This window comes from Octopus bimaculoides, chromosome 15 (genome assembly GCF_046866305.1).
Source record: "Octopus bimaculoides isolate indiv1 chromosome 15, ASM4686630v1, whole genome shotgun sequence".
Classification (NCBI taxonomy): domain Eukaryota; kingdom Metazoa; phylum Mollusca; class Cephalopoda; order Octopoda; family Octopodidae; genus Octopus; species Octopus bimaculoides.
In genome coordinates this window covers 8,771,906-8,789,730 of record NC_142942.1, presented here as the reverse complement: position 1 = coordinate 8,789,730, position 17,825 = coordinate 8,771,906, and the positions used below count along the sequence as shown (strand labels likewise).

Sequence of the window (17,825 nt, the reverse complement as noted above, 5' to 3'; positions counted from 1 at the left end):
AATTTTCCTCTGCTATATTCCAACCACATGTAATATATCACCCCGAGGTAATAATCCTTTTTTTACTATAGGCAGAAGGCCTGAAAGTTGGGAGAGGTGGGATAGTCGATTACATCGATCCCAGTGCTCCACTGGCACTTATTTCATCGACCTCGAAAGCATGAAAGGCAAAGTCCACCTCGGTGTAATTTCAATTCAGAACCTAAAGACGGGCGAAATGTTGCTAAACATTTTGCCCGGTGTACTAACGATTCTGCCATTTCGCCGCCTTAGGTAATAATAATAATCCTTTCTACTATAGGCACAAGGCCAGAAATTCTGGCATTGGGGGGGGGGCACCAGTCGATTACATCAACCCCAGAGTTTCACTGATACTTAATTTATCGACCCCAAAAGAATGAAAAGCAAAGTCGACCTCGACGGAATTTGAACGCGGTGACGGGCGAAAAACCGCTACGCATGTCGTCCACCGTGTTAACGATTCTGCCATCTTGCCGACTTAGGTAATAATAATAATTACTATTTCTAATCTAGGCACAAGGCCTTGAAAATTTTGAGGGAAGGGGGATAGTGGAGTACATCGACCCCAATCCGTAACTGACGAAGTCGACCTTGGCACAATTTGAACTCAGAACGTAAAGACAGACAAAATGCTGCTAAGCATGTTGTTAGGCGTGCTAACGATTCTGCCATGTCACCGTTCTATTTTGTTACGTAATATAAAGAAATGTATTACTCTTTGCAATTTAAACGAAATACACACAGTCTCAGTAGTTTTCACAAATTTCACTTATTGCACTTATTTGTAATTTATAGTCTGTTGGCAATGCACAGCTCTCACTTTGTTGCAGTTAGGAAAAGCGCCAGATTCAAATGGATAATATATGTGATACTGTGATAGTCGCTGTCCTTAAATTTACATTATTGTAGACCTCCACATGAATGACTTGTATCTTCTTTGATTCCTAAGTTAAATCAAAATATTACAGTTCGTTAACGCCTTAAAATAAGCTTTCCGTGATATTACGATACTTCTTTTTCTCTCTTTGTTTCTGATTAGTTTTATCAATTTCTCTGTTGGTGAAATACGTTACTCACATCTATTGATATGTTTTAGGGCGAAGGTTCTCCCCAAGTTAAATACTTACACGTCAGATCTGATGTTAGGATGCGGTTTGCTACTACAGAGATCACGAGTGTAATGGCCAACAACCAGAATTACTCCACAGACGTTACATTCAACGTGTATCTCCCAGACCAAGCGTTCATTTCGAATTTCTCCATGTAAGTATATTTTATTTCGTTGTTGCTCTTTCAGTTATTACTGTTTAATTCAGAGTCTGACCTGATAGAATTGACCTGTGTGCTGTTGCTCTTTCCAGTCATTGAATTGCGACAGGACAAATGGTTGAAATAATTTGATTGATGCTTCTTTTATCAACATCGTAAAGGAAAATCTATACAGACGTATACTGTTGAAGCGGGACATAGTGGAACATTGAAAGGTACTTGTGCTGAGCACAAGAAATCACGCTCGCACGCGCGCACACACTCGGGTGTATTTATGCATGTATATATATATATATATATATATATATATATATATGTTTGTATATATATATATATATATATATATATATATATATATATTAAATATATACTTTTATAAAACAAATTTTACAAAATATATAGTATCTGTTAACAGCCTTAGCAAAAAGCTCACAGTTGAGTTTTTGTATATATATATGTATACATGTCTCTTAAAGGATAGAGCTCAAAATCAATGCATTGAAGATACTTTATTGCAGCAACAATTATAATAATAACAGAAACAACCACAATAAGCCACACCTATGCACATTTCAATAGGGTATCCCGGATAAATAAACCACATCATAAGATGTCTCGTAAAATATTGTAACAAATTACAACATATTACAAATTTCTGGATACTCCATCTCATCAGGGTCGCATTATTGCCATCACCAATACTATTATTAGCAAAACACGCACATCATCCAAGAGGGTGAAAGAATAATCGACGGCACGCAACCTACCATCGTTATTTTCTTACAGAATGTAAACAAACCAATCAACCGAGATCCAGCGACGTACACCGCCTGGTTTACAGCGTAAAAATCCCTTGCCAAAAATTCATCCCCCATGTACATCAAGATTTCCTATCGGATCTTCCTATAACGATAGTATATTAATTAATTAATTAATTATACCCGCCCACGCACATGTAATTTGTTACAATATTTTACGAGACATCTTATGATGTGGTTTATTTATCCGGGATACCCTATTGAAATGTGCATAAGTTTGGCTTATTGTGGTTGTTTCTGTTATTATTATAATTGTTGCTGCAATAAAGTATCTTCAAGGCATTGATTTTGAGCTCTATCCTTTAAGAGACATGTATATATATATATATTTATACACACACACACACATGTATAAGCACGTATACATACAGGTGCATACATGGACAGGCACAAAAATATAGAATTCCATTTGTATATTACGTCTGTATTGAAATACACCATATAAAATAAAACGTGTAGCGATGACCCCATATTAAGAAACTAGAAACACTGCCACAAAGAGTACATGGATATATCAGAGGAACTGATATAAGTTTCGGATTAGAAAAATAATTCATACAACCTTGAAGAAAGGAAAATTTTGAACCCCTAGAGACCGAGGATAAAAGTATCAATCTTTAAAAACTAAGTACTCGGTTCAATTCGTTTTACTAAATCTTCGCGATGGGTTCCTTGTAAGCCGTGGTCCAATGACTGAGATGCGTAAACGATAAGTTATCCAGACCTCATTTACCCCCCCCCCCCATGTAATGTATAAATACCATGCAATATGTACTAAAACGAAGTGTAAGGAAAATGGTGGATTAAACTTTTGAATACGAACAAAACGGAACAAAATTGTAATTCTAAATCACATATGCAATAAATTGATGACTTTTGAATGCAAAATATAATTTACATAAGTTATGTACGTGCACATGGATGTATGACTGTAAAGCTACGAGTACCCATATGTGTGGGTTGTAAAACTTATATTTATATAAGTTTTATGACATATTTTATTGTGGTGTGTAATATTATAGATTATATATAGCCCGCCCATCTATGCATGTTAAATAACGAAGGTGGGGGGCCTTCAGACTGATAAAGCCGAAGGCTGTCCGCATGTACCTCAAAGTTCTAACGTCACTATTACTACTACTAATAATAATAACAGTAGAAGTGGAGCCCCAGACTAAATTCCTTAGAGTCTTCAATTTCGTTCATAAACTATGTAATTAAGCCTTATACAAGAAAAGTGGCCTTTCCTTTTCATCCATTCGACGTCGAAAATAGAAATTCCTGGGACCAATCCTAGTAATTGACTGTATTTTCTATTGAGAATATGAGGGGAAAGGTTGTGAGAGATACGTGTATTTCATTCCTAAATCTCGAGGGCAGCCCTTATATATATATAAGATCATGGATGAAGAACAGTTCAACATTGATCATTGGGTATTTTTGCATATCTGGCAAAATTACGGCTTCAAATTTTGGTACAAAGTCAGCAATTTTTGTAGGAAGAGTTAATCATTACATTGACCCTGGTGCTTAGCTGGTACTAATTTTGTCAACTCCGGAAGGAGGGAAACAGAGTCAACATGGACGGCATTTGATATTTGGAAAAATAATAGCTGCATATCTAGGTCAAAATTGTAAATTCAGACATCCCATTTCAAGATCACAAAGTATGACTGAAAGAAACTTGGTTGTTATTTCCATCAATTCGTATGACTGCGTAGTAGCCCTAACTTTGATTAGTAATATTTATTAAGTTCTTCTAAGTGGCAACTTTTTATAAAATGACATTTGGGTATTTAAGGAAAAGTATTATTTGTAATTTGCGAGTTAATAATTTCATGATGATTTTTCAATGTATTTTCTACAAATAAAACAAAATAGAACATATCTTTTATGAATGCTTCGTACATCTGGACTAATAAAAAAGGTCACATGAGACAGAAATGGTTAATAGCGTTATCTAAATCCGAAAGGTCAAGAAATTATATTCATGTTAACATTGTAAAAGGCAAAAACTCTGGCAGAGTACTCTCTCCTCTCTCGCAAGGTCAATTACTATGAAACAAACTTTCGGCTTGGTGCAACGGACAAACAAAAATGAAGTAGGTTTCGGATCGCACTATAACCATAATACTCTAAACAGATATGTCGGTACAAGTCAGCACACACGCACACTCACACACACACAGATACATTCATAGTAGTATTTATATGGATGTGTATAGCAGGTGTTTTATATAACCTAATGTCCTTTTATTCTTTTAGTAATATCAGTCATTTGACTGCAGCCATGCTAGAGCACCGCCTTTAGTCGAACAAATCTCCCTAGAACTTATTCATTGTGAGTCTAGTACTTATTCTATCGGGCTCTTTGCTGAACCGCTAAGTTTCGGGGACGTAAACACACCAACATTCGTTGTAACGGTGACGGGAGAAACACACACACATATATCTGTAAATTTATATATATATATATATATATATATATATATATATATATATATACGACGGGCTTCTTTCAGTTTCCGTCTACCAAATCAACTCTGAAGGCTTTGGTCGGCCTGAGGCTATAGTAGAAGACACTTGCCCAAGGTGCCATGAAGTGGGACTGAACCTGGAACCACGTGGTTAGGAACCATGCTTCTTACCACACAGCAATGCTTGCGCCCGCACAAACAATCATTAACATGCCTTATTATTGAAACATAAGTAGCATGATTTCACCGGCAATCACATATTCTTCCCCTTTTACTGTATAAGTGTGTGTGTGTATATATATGTATATATATATATATATATATATATATATATATATATATATATATATATATATATATATATATATATGTGTGTGTGTGTGTGTGTGTGTGTGTGTGTGTGTGTGTGTATGTGTGTGTGTGTGTGTGTGTGTGTGTGTGTAATCGTACGGCATGTCATCTTCAGTATATGCAATTTTCAAAAGTTTCGTGTGTGAAGAAACTTTGAGAAAGAAATGTGTGAGAAAAAAAAAAAAGCTGTTGCATTGTAACTGTAACTTTAAAAATGTTCAGGTCCTGTTACACAACGTGCCACACAATCGGTGATAGTCAATTCAGGAGGACGTAATTTAGTTGGTCAAACGACTGAGATACCGTCGACACTATACGTACAGTCAGTCGACTGCCGCCATGTTGGACCACCATTATCTGACGCACATACATAGTATATGTGTTTTATTTATACGTGAACTTTGCTTTGAGATAGCGTCCACGGAAAGCTCTCTGCACAACGCTGATTGTGCTGGACCAAGCGAGACAACTTGCCTGGTACGGGATATTATGTATTCTTTAACACTCGGAGTCATGTAGAGAGCATTCCCTGGACGTGGACACTATCCTGCAGTAAATTTGTCATATAAACAAAACACAGTGTCTGCGCGATCGAGTTTACATTACTTTAAATGCATTATATGTGAGTGTATCAGGAACGTACCACCTGGGTAGGTAAAGTCGGCAGTACCTACTCTGAATACTATAGATCGATAGTAGCATTTACCTTCGATGGCAAAATATGCATCTAATTCAATAAGATTATGAAGGTTACTCTGATTACCATGCATAAAATGCAAAATATCTTATTATTTTGTAGATTAGTTCGGGATAATCCACCCCTGCCTTTCAATCTCAGTATTGAAACTACGTTTAGTACTGCTGTAGTACACATGCTGCGTACATTCCTACAGCAATATTTTCTTTACGCTCTTTAAAGGCAGCAGAGGTAATTCTGCCTCCAACTCAGTCGCGCGCCTGTATTTCGCTTATTCTTTTACGTGTATTACTACATAAACGTCACCAACTGCCTACCCTGAGTAATTACTGGCGGCACGTGCCTGGTGTGTATGTGAGGTGTATGTGTATGGGTGGTTAGTTGGGTTTGTGTATTTATATGTTTATATATACCTATCTTTCTATCTATCTATCTATCTATCTACCTATCATATACGGGGTCTGATCAGTAAGTATCCAGACTGTTGCAAAAGAAACGGAGCAAAAGCACTCAGAGTAAAGCCGTTTAGCATAGATATATAAACCCCCCTCTCTACACATACACTTATATTTGTCTGCGGAGGAAGCGTTTCGATTGTCTCGTATGAAACAAAGCAAACTTGTAACGATAATAATTTGAAGATTGAAACTCACTGTCTCCTTTACGTAAGCGTCACTGTGTTCGTTGTGAATTAATCATTTGATTAAAAACTTCATATATATATATATATATATATATATATATATATATATATATATATACATACATACGTGCATACATACATACATGCATACATACATACATGAATAAATATATAAATATATGCACACAAATACACACACACACATATACGATTGCGTTTGATTATTCATTCAATTTGCTTTGATATTAATACGTATCTTCCCCCTTGCTTAGAGAAAGCCTCTTATGAAATTAATTAATAGCATTTTCGAGTGTTACTGAAACAATGGCTTGTCAGTATTTAGAATAACAAATTCCGGGGAAAAAAGAAACAAAAACGATTATAAGATACATTTTGACGTGTTTGATGTTGAAATATGTTAATGTTTTGCGAGTAGCTCCTTCAGAAGACTAGAAGAATTTTTAGCAGAGATAATAATTCCAGCATTATAAATGATTTCTAAATGGCTTTTGTAGAAACAATTGAGAAAATCTTAACCTTTGTAGTTATTGGGGTGAAGTATGAGCTGAGAGAACAAAAGGCTTTTATTTTTGTATTTTGCATCACAATAGAAACAATATCTATATATGTTCTTCAGCATTCTTTAAAACTGATAATATATTTCCAGTTACACACACATCAGCAAATGTATTTTGTTGCTGTTTACATAGAATAATAGAAGTTCCAACAGAACTTTGAACTCCTAGATCATTTTCCGTCAGTCATGAAGAACATTTACGCAGAAACAGGTGTCTGACTGTCCGATGACGTAATTCAGAGCAAGCCTCGTTCTATGAGACAAAAACAGTAAATGTTTCCCAACGTTTAAGTGTACACGAACTTGTTGAATACAAAAGTACATGCGTTTAATTTAATCGTTTCTGCACAGTGTGCTTATAAATTATATATACATATATGTGTGTGTGCGTATATGTTTGTGTGGATATATATATATATATATATATATATATATATATATATATATATATATATATATATATACATGTAAATATTCATGTATGTATGTACATTGCGAATAGATATGGATAAAGTATCCAGACGGTTACGTTCAAGCACTTCGTTATAATCCAAGAAATAGCTAACAGCATCGAGTGACAAAGAGCACCTAGGATTACCTGAAGTTGGCAATCCCATGTATTTCATCCGATGAGTTAATACCGGGTTCGCTTTGCTAGATTATAAATAATTTACTGAATATATACCCAAGACAATTACAATGAATATGAAGGTTAATTGTAAGTGTCATATATATATATATATAAAGGAATACAAAACATGGAACAAGAACGCAAAACATCTAGAGAGTTAGATGATATAAATAAAGGGACAAGAAAAAACAAAGATGGGTCATTCGTAGTTTTCTTTCCTCAGTCGAGTTCCAGATTATCTTTGCAATTTCGGCTGGTCATACTCGAGATTGCTCCAATCTAGCCAGCTCCAAGGAAAAACTAAGCTAAGAGCACTAGATTCCTTGGAAGAAAGCAGCGAATGTATACGAAAACAAGAACGGAAAAAATAAACGGAGAAATGGTACACAAGTACAAATGCAAATAGCAGGACGATGCGTCTATGTGCATGTCTGCCGAATAGGTGAGTTTATATATCAGTAATAGTTGTCTTAATTTGATAATGCAGTAAAGAACTTTATCAATCTTGTGTTTACAGGCTCGTTGTAATTGATGTGAAAGAAGTAAGTATAATAAACTGAGAGTATTGATCATAGATTGATAACATTAGAAAGTCTTCTCTGAAATAAAATGTTCTAATTCCTACAAATACAACTATTCTGTCATTTTAACTAGGGTAATTGATGGAGAGGAATATGCAGGAGAAGTAAAAGAAAAAGAGCAAGCCAAAAAGGCGTACGAAAAGGCCAAGAAAAGAGGACAAAGTGCTGGTCATGTCGCTCAAAAGTAAGTAAATACACACAAAATGTTCTCCATATTACTTTTTTATTAACCTGGAAATGTCTTTCCATTTTTCGGTAATTATATAATTTCAGGTATATATTCTTCGTATGTGTAGGCGCAATGGCCCAGTGGTTAGGGCAGCGGACTCGCGGTCATAGGATCACGGTTTCGATTCCCAGACCGAACCTTGCGAGTGCTTATTGAGCGAAAACACTTTAAGCTCCACGAGGCTCCGGCAGGGGATGGTGGCGAACACTGCTGTATACTTTCACCACAACTTTCTCTTACTTTCTATTTCTGTTGTGCCTGTAATTCAAAGGGTCAACCTTGTCACACTGTGTCTCGCTGAATATCTCCGAGAACTACGTTAAGGGTACACGTGTTTGTGGAGTGCTCAGCCACTTGCACGTTAATTTCACGTTAATAAGCGACGGAGGGCCAAAAACAACAACATTCTTCGTATTCTTCTCTTCATATTGGATTGATTAAAAAATTTTTTTATTATAATTGAATAGTCTTACTAGGTACAGTGTAACAGTAGTTAGCTCTGACTAGGTATGTCTGCGAGATAGGTTCGAGTTTTAGTTGCGTCACCCATAATGTTTTTCGGAAAAACAACCGTTAACAATTACCATTTATTTTCTCCTTTGAACCCAATAGCACTGGCCATTAGTTGACAGATATATTGAATTACGAAAAGTCGATGAAGCAAATCATTCAATTTATCATACTTGCGTAAGATAACTCAGTTTTCTTCGATTGATAGATTGTTTGCTTGATTGATTGCCAGACGGTTAATAATGTTGTTAAAATAATCATTAGATCGTAATAATCATTTTGTTGCAAGAGTAAATTATATTATTTCAAGTAAATTTATGATGTAATTTTTTATAACTTCATCTTAAGATGGAACATTTATTCTCTAACTGCCAATTATTTCTTAGAAACGAGATTGGACATTGGTATACTCTATCAATAGTAAGTGGCAACTCGGTCGACTTTTAAATAATGAATACATGGTTCGAATCAAGCCAGTGATTTCATTTATTTCTCTTTTGTATGTGTAAGCATATAAGAGTTCCTAATCGGTGCTTACAATATTTTGTGCATAACATTTCCCATGTCACTTAATTGACATTTTATTTCCATTTACAGTTTGAACTTATGAACTCAAATTGTATAATAAAAAAATATTTCAAACTTTGTTGTTTACGTGAAACTCACATCACAGATATTTGGGAAGTTTTCTTAACTCACATTTTTGATTACCCTAATAATAGAATATCATCAAATATGTTTACTAGTGTGCAATTAGGATGATCTGTGTTAATATTGGCTTCAAATTTTTGACACAAGATGAGCAATTGCTCGAAAGGATTACATCGACCCCAGTTGGGGTTAACTGGTACTTATTTTACCGATCACGAAAAGGATGAAAGGCAAAGTTGACCCCCAACGGCGTTTCAAACCCCAAACGTAAAGTCAGAAGAAATGCCACTATGCTTTTTGACTCGCGCGGTAACGATTCTACTAGCACACCGTCTTATGAACTGTTTTAACATTAATTATATATAAGGCGGGGACATGGCAGAATCTTGAGCACACCTGGCAAAATGCTTAACGATATTTCGTCCGTCTTTACGTTCTGAGTTCAAATCCTGCCGAGGTCGACTTTGCCTTTCATCCTTTCGGTCTCGATAAAATCAGTACCAGTAATTGACTTCCACTGCCCCACTGAACTTGTTGGCCTTGTGCCAAAAATTGAAAATGATATTACGTGTATGTATCTAATTAAAACAACGATAGCATGACTAAAACAACCATTATCGTTTTGCATAAATTTTCAGACCTCGAGAAGCAAACAAGTTCAAGGTTGACATAAATGTTGCTGCATTGAAAGAAGTAAAGTTTACACTCAGATATCAAGAATTACTGAAAAGAAAGTTTGGCATTTATGAACATGCAGTTTATGTGGACCCAGTTACTCCAGTGGACGATTTTCTGATCGAAGTTTTCCTTGCAGAATCAAAGGAGATCAGCTATTTGCAAGTCCCACCATTGAGACCCATCGACCCAACCATTGTGTTTAACGAGACAGGTATCAAAACGCGACTTTTATTATATTTAACTGATCTTTTATCAATGAATAGTATTAATGAGTTTAGAGAGAGCAGATTTTTATAGTGATGAAATACCGGATAAAAGTGCAAGAGGCCGTTGGTTCTAATTAACCTACTTAGAAGAATCAAAGTTGCCCTAGATGAGACACCTGATGCATATAGAGAATCTAAGTTCCACGATACTATGCTTTACAGAAAGCTGAACTTGGAAAAGCACAAAGAGGGAAGTAGAAACTCGTTGACAAGAATGTTATTGATTGAGACTGCTTGATCGGAAAACAAATGCAGAGGGCTACAGAGGAAGGAAGAAAAACTGTAGAGGCAAATTCGGTAAATCAACAGAAAAAAAGGAGAAGTTAGAGCAAGAACCTGAATATTTGGGTTGCTAACAATATTCTGTAATATTCCTACGGTTATACTTGTCCTGGCTTCTATGATCTGCAGTCTCACAAACGATTGAAATATTTTTGTCGAGGTTTCTTCATTGTATTTGGAAAAAGATTTCCTGCTGCCAAATCACACTCAATTGTGAGTGATCGCCCGGAAAGAGAGTGGGGAGAGAGGGGGAGAGAAAGAAAGTGAAAGAGAAAGAGAATGTGTGTGTGTGCGCGTGTGTGTGTGTGTGTGTGTGTGTGTGTGTGTGTACGAGTGTAGAAAAGCAGTGACGTAGGTGTGAGTTACTCAAATATTTATACAATACATTTATATGACATTTAAACTAGTTCATTTTTCAGTTTGCTAGCGGTAATAAAATAATAGTAAAATAAACAAACCAAAGGAATTAATTAATCCATCGAACATTGCAATATTTTCTGTTATTCCTGCTTCAATATCGTATTTATCTGTTTAGGAAAAACTAATCCAGATGCTGAAATTTCTCGTCCATCATTAAAGTCAGCTAAAATTCTGTACAAACCGAAAGCAAACGTAAGTGGTGTGTTCGTCATCAAATATGATGTTGATCGTCGAGAAAAGTTCAACGGAGATATAATGGTAAGTGCAACGAAAGTCTGAAGCTATGATGAATGAAGAATGTATTCTAGTGTATATACGGTGTCTAAAAATACGTACTTTGAGTTGTGACCGTAAATTTCAGAGTTGCTTTGTCATATTCCTTTTTTATAAGTTACAGTTATTTTTTATCCAGTTTAAAATGCGTTGACGCTAGTAATTCTCATGATTGCATAAGCAGGAAATATAGCGATTACATGAAAAATAAGTAAATTATTGATTAGAATGTATTTTTGTGAAGATATATTTTCCAGACACACTGGCAACGTCCAGATTTTGTATCCCCTGTGTGTGTGTCTGAGGGTTTTGTTTTTATTTATTTGTATTGAAAACAATCCGAGAATTCTTTAATTTACAGGAAATAGTGTCTTCAGTAAGCAAAGAAACTGAAGCAAATTACACATTAGTAGAAAAATAAAACCAGTTTATTGCTTATTATTAGCAGCGTCGGTAGAGTGCCCGACTATATGACTGGTATTTGAATATATTCTTTAGATTCTTAATTCAAGTAATTTTAGTGAAAGCTTAGTTATTCTTTCTTCAATGCCGATGAAATAACCACCACTCGGTTCGAGCGTCAGAAAAATATTTTGTGTTATCTGTTACGGCTATTTATGTTTACTGTTGAAATCCTACTGTTGTCGACTTTGCCTTCCATTCTACGGGATCGATAAATTAAATTACCGTTTAAGTACTGGAGTCAATGCAATCGACAAGCTTCCTCCCAAAATTTTACGCTTCGTGTCTTAATCAGAAATTATTTCAAAAAGGTGGCGAGCCGGCAGAATCGTTAGCACGCTGCACAGAATGCTTCGTAACATTTCGTCAACCTTTACATTCTGAGTTCAAATTCTGTTCAGGTCGACTTTGCTTTTCATCCTTTTTGAGGTCGATAAAATATGTAGCAGTTGAGTACTTGGGCCGATGTAATTAACTTTTCCCTAAACTATAAAATACACCTGAGTGGCTCAATCTTGACCTCTCCATTCTTGATTATTTAAACTCAGTAATAATTCAATGACACTATTTGGCTAGAAGTAGTGGCGGAGGTGGTTATACTATTCGTGACGGTGTTAGTTGCATGGTGGTGGCGATGGTGGTCGTAGTAAATCCAACATACAATCGAATGAACCAGCTGAGATTCTCCAACATGACATAAAATAAACGTTTGGAGAAAATAAATTTAAAACAGAGGAGACCAGATTATTCTAACAGATACAAAACTACGCCTCATTAGATTGAACATAGCGTCACAACAGAAACCATATAATGCTCCATTGCCTAAAACACAATAGCCTACTTAAGATCAAATAGCATTTAGATCGATACAGATTCAACATATCGTCATGCTAGATATAATACAACGTCTCGATGCATATAACAAAGCGTGATATAAGCGAAGCAATAACGTAATTGATACGCCACTAAAATGAATTTTTTTTTTTCAGTATGAAGTATTATACATTATTATAGTTTTGCTAAAAAACAAAAACTTCAAACAAAACAATGTGTATTACATTCTTACTGGTTTCAGTCATTGGACTACGGCCATGTAAGGGGATTACATTTAAGAGTATTAAACGGTCGTATCTGTCTCGGTACTTACTTCCAGCAGCTACCTTATCGTACCAGCATTTATCTTTTCTGAACCAGAGATAATTTGCAGCTTTGATGTGAAACGATGTCACTCGACACCAGTTTGCAGCTTCAAACAAACAAACAACATAAAATCAAAGTCAGATACATGCATACACACCCACCCATACACCCTACACACATACACACACACATACACACACACACATACACACACACACACACACACACACACACACACACACACACATACAGATACATATATGCGCGTATGTAGATGTGCAAAGGCTCTAGTGAGTTATAGTGTGTTTGTTTTTGTAAATATATATGTATATATATATGTATGTATATGTATATATATATATTTATATTATATTATATTATATATATATATATATATATATATATATATATATATATATATATATATATATATATATATATATATATATATATATATAAATTCAATAATAGGACGAATTCTTTTACAAGAATTCGTCCTATTATTGAATTTAAATATATTACCAGAATATATTCAATGCTGAATTTATTCTGAGTAAGAGGCATATTTACCGAGATGCAATTCGAAATTCCCGCCACTTACATAGTGAAATAGTGATGAACAGTCGTCTATATGCTATGCTGGATACACGGTGTTCGTTTGGTATGTTGATTCACTGTTTATTTCTATTTTTCTTGACCATATTATACTGACGAGTAGAAGTTGTATAATACTACAATAACTACGAAATCATGATCTATAATTTAATCCGTTTTTAAGGGGTTGGCTTTGAGAGTTGCATTTCCTCGCATTCGGTAAAAATGTGCTTTTTATAGTCTGACCTTAGAGTGCCTCATGGCGTGACGCGTTATTGTATAGTAATGCCCTTATATAAATATATATATATATATATATATATATATATATATATATATATACAAGGTGTCCCAAACGTTACTGATGAGTTTCAATTTTTAATAACTTCCCTAACTTTACAAATAGATGCATGAAGTTTTGAAATTGTAATACAATATAAAGGACATAATAGTAATTATTATGGACAAGTCAAATTATGCAGCGCCACTACATCACATATGAAAAATGACATCGCTTAAACGGCAGACAATTTCGGCTTCGCACATCTGTGCTCTTTCCAAAATTTGTACCATAACATCCTTAAGAGTTTCAGACCCCATTTCCCTGATTGCTACATTGATGTTTTCCTTCAGTTTCATCAGGGTCTCCGGTTCTGATATCTCTTACCTTGTTTAGTAGCGTATAATGGATTTAGAAAGATTCGATCACTGTTTCTACCAGATTCAGCGGATTATGAAGAGATTACCTCGCTGGCTCGAAAAAACTAAGTCTTAAAGTTTGTGCTTTTAAACAATTTTACTAAAAAGGAAACCTCAAAATCACTAAAACGTTAGACGCTTTTACCAAATTTACTTGAGAACTTAGTAACGTGATAATGTCAAAAACGAAGCAGGCGTAAATAGACCATCATTGGGAGGAAACGATAGACTATCATGGTGTCGAGACGAAGGAAAATCCTTTGGCTGTCACTATCAGGGACAGTTAAACTAGTGGCATGAAAAAACGGTACTGAAATGCACGCCAGTGGAAAGAATGGCATGAAATTCAATGGTAACAATCGGAGTACTCAAATGAGTGATTGAAAATAATTATGTCGCTCTGGGATCAGTTCTATCTTCATCGACTTCGTTTTTCATCCTTTAAAGGGGGAGCAATAATTCAAGTTTCAGATATGCAATGATATCGATTTTTTTAACTCTTTAGAAATTGCGTGTCACAGAACTAACGTCATAAATCAATATCATAAGAAGAACCTCATCTCATAATCAGTCTAACAATCACTCAGGTTTGCAATTTTCCTAAGATCTTGATCAGTTGTTTGTTTTCTGTTGTTTTTTTCAGCATCTATTGCCAATTTTTTAATTTTTCCGAATTTTTCTAAATTTTTCTGCACTGTCTTATTCATCCTAGTGATGTCCATTTTGCAAACCAGTCGTCTGGTCATGTTACGGTTGGTACCAGCCATTCCTTGCTCTGCACCCTCGCTATATCTTGGAGTTTTCACGATTATGCTATTCTCAAGATATTTATATTTATGATATAATCATGATTCAGTTTTTTCAGGATATTTCTTGTTCAACTTTGGTGAAATTCATCCAAATTTGTTGGAGAATTTCGGAGATTTCCTCCTTATTTCCTTTCTATTACATGCCAAGCAATGTGACCTGTTAATATTTTTCAGGAATTTCTATATACCGTTAGCCTCAAACTAAACTTTTTTCTACATTTTACAGGCAGTAAATGGTTACTTCGTTCATTTCTTCGCACCAACTGATTTGGATCCCATTCCCAAAGATGTTCTCTTCATAATAGACACAAGTGGATCGATGTATGGACGCAAGATGACTCAAGTGAAAAAAGCCATGGATCAGATTGTAAATGACATGGCCGAAGGAGACCGTTTCAACATTATGGACTTTGACAGTAATATAAAATTTTGGAAAGACGACATGATGCCATGGGATGAAAAGAACAAAGAGAAAGCTTTGAAATGGATATACGATCGAGACGCTTCGGGCTGTAAGTAATGACTATATATATATATATATATATCTGTGTATGTAACATGCACATGCATATATGCATGCATATATTCGTATATATTCGTATATAGATACATACGTAAATACAGAGACATGCGTGTTGAATGGGCTGTTAAATACAGTGCTTCTTAATTCAGTGGCAAATAACTGTTAATCGATCAATTTAATCTTCATCGTAGAATTACGGTGACCTACTTCTCTCCTTCTCTATCTCTTTTTCTCTCTCTCTCTCACTCACACACGCACGCGCGCGCACACAGACACACATACACACACACACATACAGACACACACTCACTTGTATATACTTGTGTGGGCGAGTGTGTGTTTGTTATATGGAAAGGAAATGTGAATGTATATCCAATTAAATTGTTTTTACAATCCTTCGTTCGTCCATTATACAAATCAGCGGATTTTCTTGTTTACCATATATATATATATATATATATATATATATATATATATATATATATATATATATATATATATATATATATATATATATATATATATATAGTTGAGATTCAGTTCATTTAAGTACATAAGTGGAAGCACCAAGTCAGCCCGGTATTATCCACATAGCTCGAAGTGAAGTGAATAAAATCAATATAAGCAACAGGATATCAAATACTGATGCACTACGACCGTTTCAAGCGACTCGGTTTAATTGAACAATGCAATCATTACATCAATTTAATACACTGTCATATTCAGCTGCATAGTGTCCGACTGGTTAAAATTCTATTTATGTATTTGTACACTGCATTTAAATTGATGTAATGACTGCATTGCTCATTTAAATGGAGCCGCTGGAAACAGTCGTATATATATATATATATATATATATATATATATATATATATATATATATATATATATATATATATATATATATATATATATATATATATATATATGTATATATATATATATATATATATATACACACACATATATATATATATATATATATATGTCAGTGAAAAAGTCGCGGTCTCAAAGCGACGAAAATATTTTGACAAATTAAATTTAAATGTTGAAGTGAATCTGATGGCTTTTGTGTGTTATTTTAAATGGCTTATAAACAACTTCCACGCTGCAATTGTTTTCGTTCCAGCACACGATCTCAGATCAGGTCACTTGCTATGCAAGTACATCTCTCTCTCTCTCTATATATATATATGTATATATATATATATATATATATATATATATATATATATATATATATATATATATATATATATATATATATATATATATGATCTGGCTGCATTCCAACAATACCGACCGAACTCATGGATGTTATCCAACTATCTCGGTCGTAGTCTGTCCCTAGGTCCCTTGCCGGTTGGTTTTGCACGTAAAACATGTCTAGCGATTCTTTCTCGAGATGTTCTTACCACATGTTCATAGTATCAGACTTGTTATCTCTCAATTCGGAGAAGTAGAGTCTATCTGGAGCATCTCTCTGATCTCCGAGTTACGCACTCTAAGGAGTAACATTACTCCAAAGCACCTTTCGAAGAAACCACATCGCTTAAATCGTACTCTTTCGGTTATTCCCGAAGATTCATGGCCATAAGGAAAGTTAGGCACCAACACAGAATTGATGATAGTGAGTTTAGCTATTACATTTACCTCCGTTCTTTTGGTGAGCACATGTCGAAACCGGCGCATTATTGTAGCAGATCCTGCATGTAAACATAATATATCTGACATAGTAATTTGGGATAGAGAAGAATAACTGTACCGTTTGTGGAATTCAGCTGCCCAGCGGCTGTTAACATAAAGCTAAAGATCTGCGAAAAAAGAAAATAGCTACGCTGAGCCTTTGAGGAATCTACAACTACTCTATCCAATCTACAAATTCAGGTTTATACCTGTAATTATTGGGTCGCTAGGATATAAAACCCACTGCCTAAATACCATCCTCCTGCCTTCCCAAATTGATTTGTATTTTCTTTTTCAAATTAAACAGCTACAAATATAAACAAGGCTCTTGTCGACGGCTTGAAATTACTTCATAATTTCCAACTCTCCAAGCTGGACGGACGTTCACCATTGATTATATTTTTAACGGATGGTGCTGCCTCATCAGGTATAACCGACAGCAACATGATATTACAAAACGTAGGTGAAAACAATAATGATGAAATTCCACTATTTTCTTTGTCGTTTGGAGCTGATGCTGACTTTAGTCTCCTCCAGA

At 34.9% G+C, this 17,825-nt stretch overlaps 1 protein-coding gene across 1 annotated transcript in view; it reads left to right on the top strand.

Moving 5' to 3' along the window:
- The window catches only part of LOC106882533 (inter-alpha-trypsin inhibitor heavy chain H3), a 57,885-nt gene that overhangs the window by 17,587 nt on the left and 22,473 nt on the right, over nucleotides 1-17,825 (top strand). Inside the window, exons 2-7 of the mRNA XM_089363368.1 lie at nucleotides 1,118-1,284; nucleotides 8,139-8,249; nucleotides 10,094-10,344; nucleotides 11,217-11,359; nucleotides 15,305-15,590; nucleotides 17,595-17,825. The exon at nucleotides 17,595-17,825 is cut by the window's right edge and continues 137 nt beyond it. Coding sequence (XP_089219494.1) covers nucleotides 1,118-1,284; nucleotides 8,139-8,249; nucleotides 10,094-10,344; nucleotides 11,217-11,359; nucleotides 15,305-15,590; nucleotides 17,595-17,825 — 1,189 coding nt within the window. The remainder of the gene's footprint in view (nucleotides 1-1,117; nucleotides 1,285-8,138; nucleotides 8,250-10,093; nucleotides 10,345-11,216; nucleotides 11,360-15,304; nucleotides 15,591-17,594) is intronic.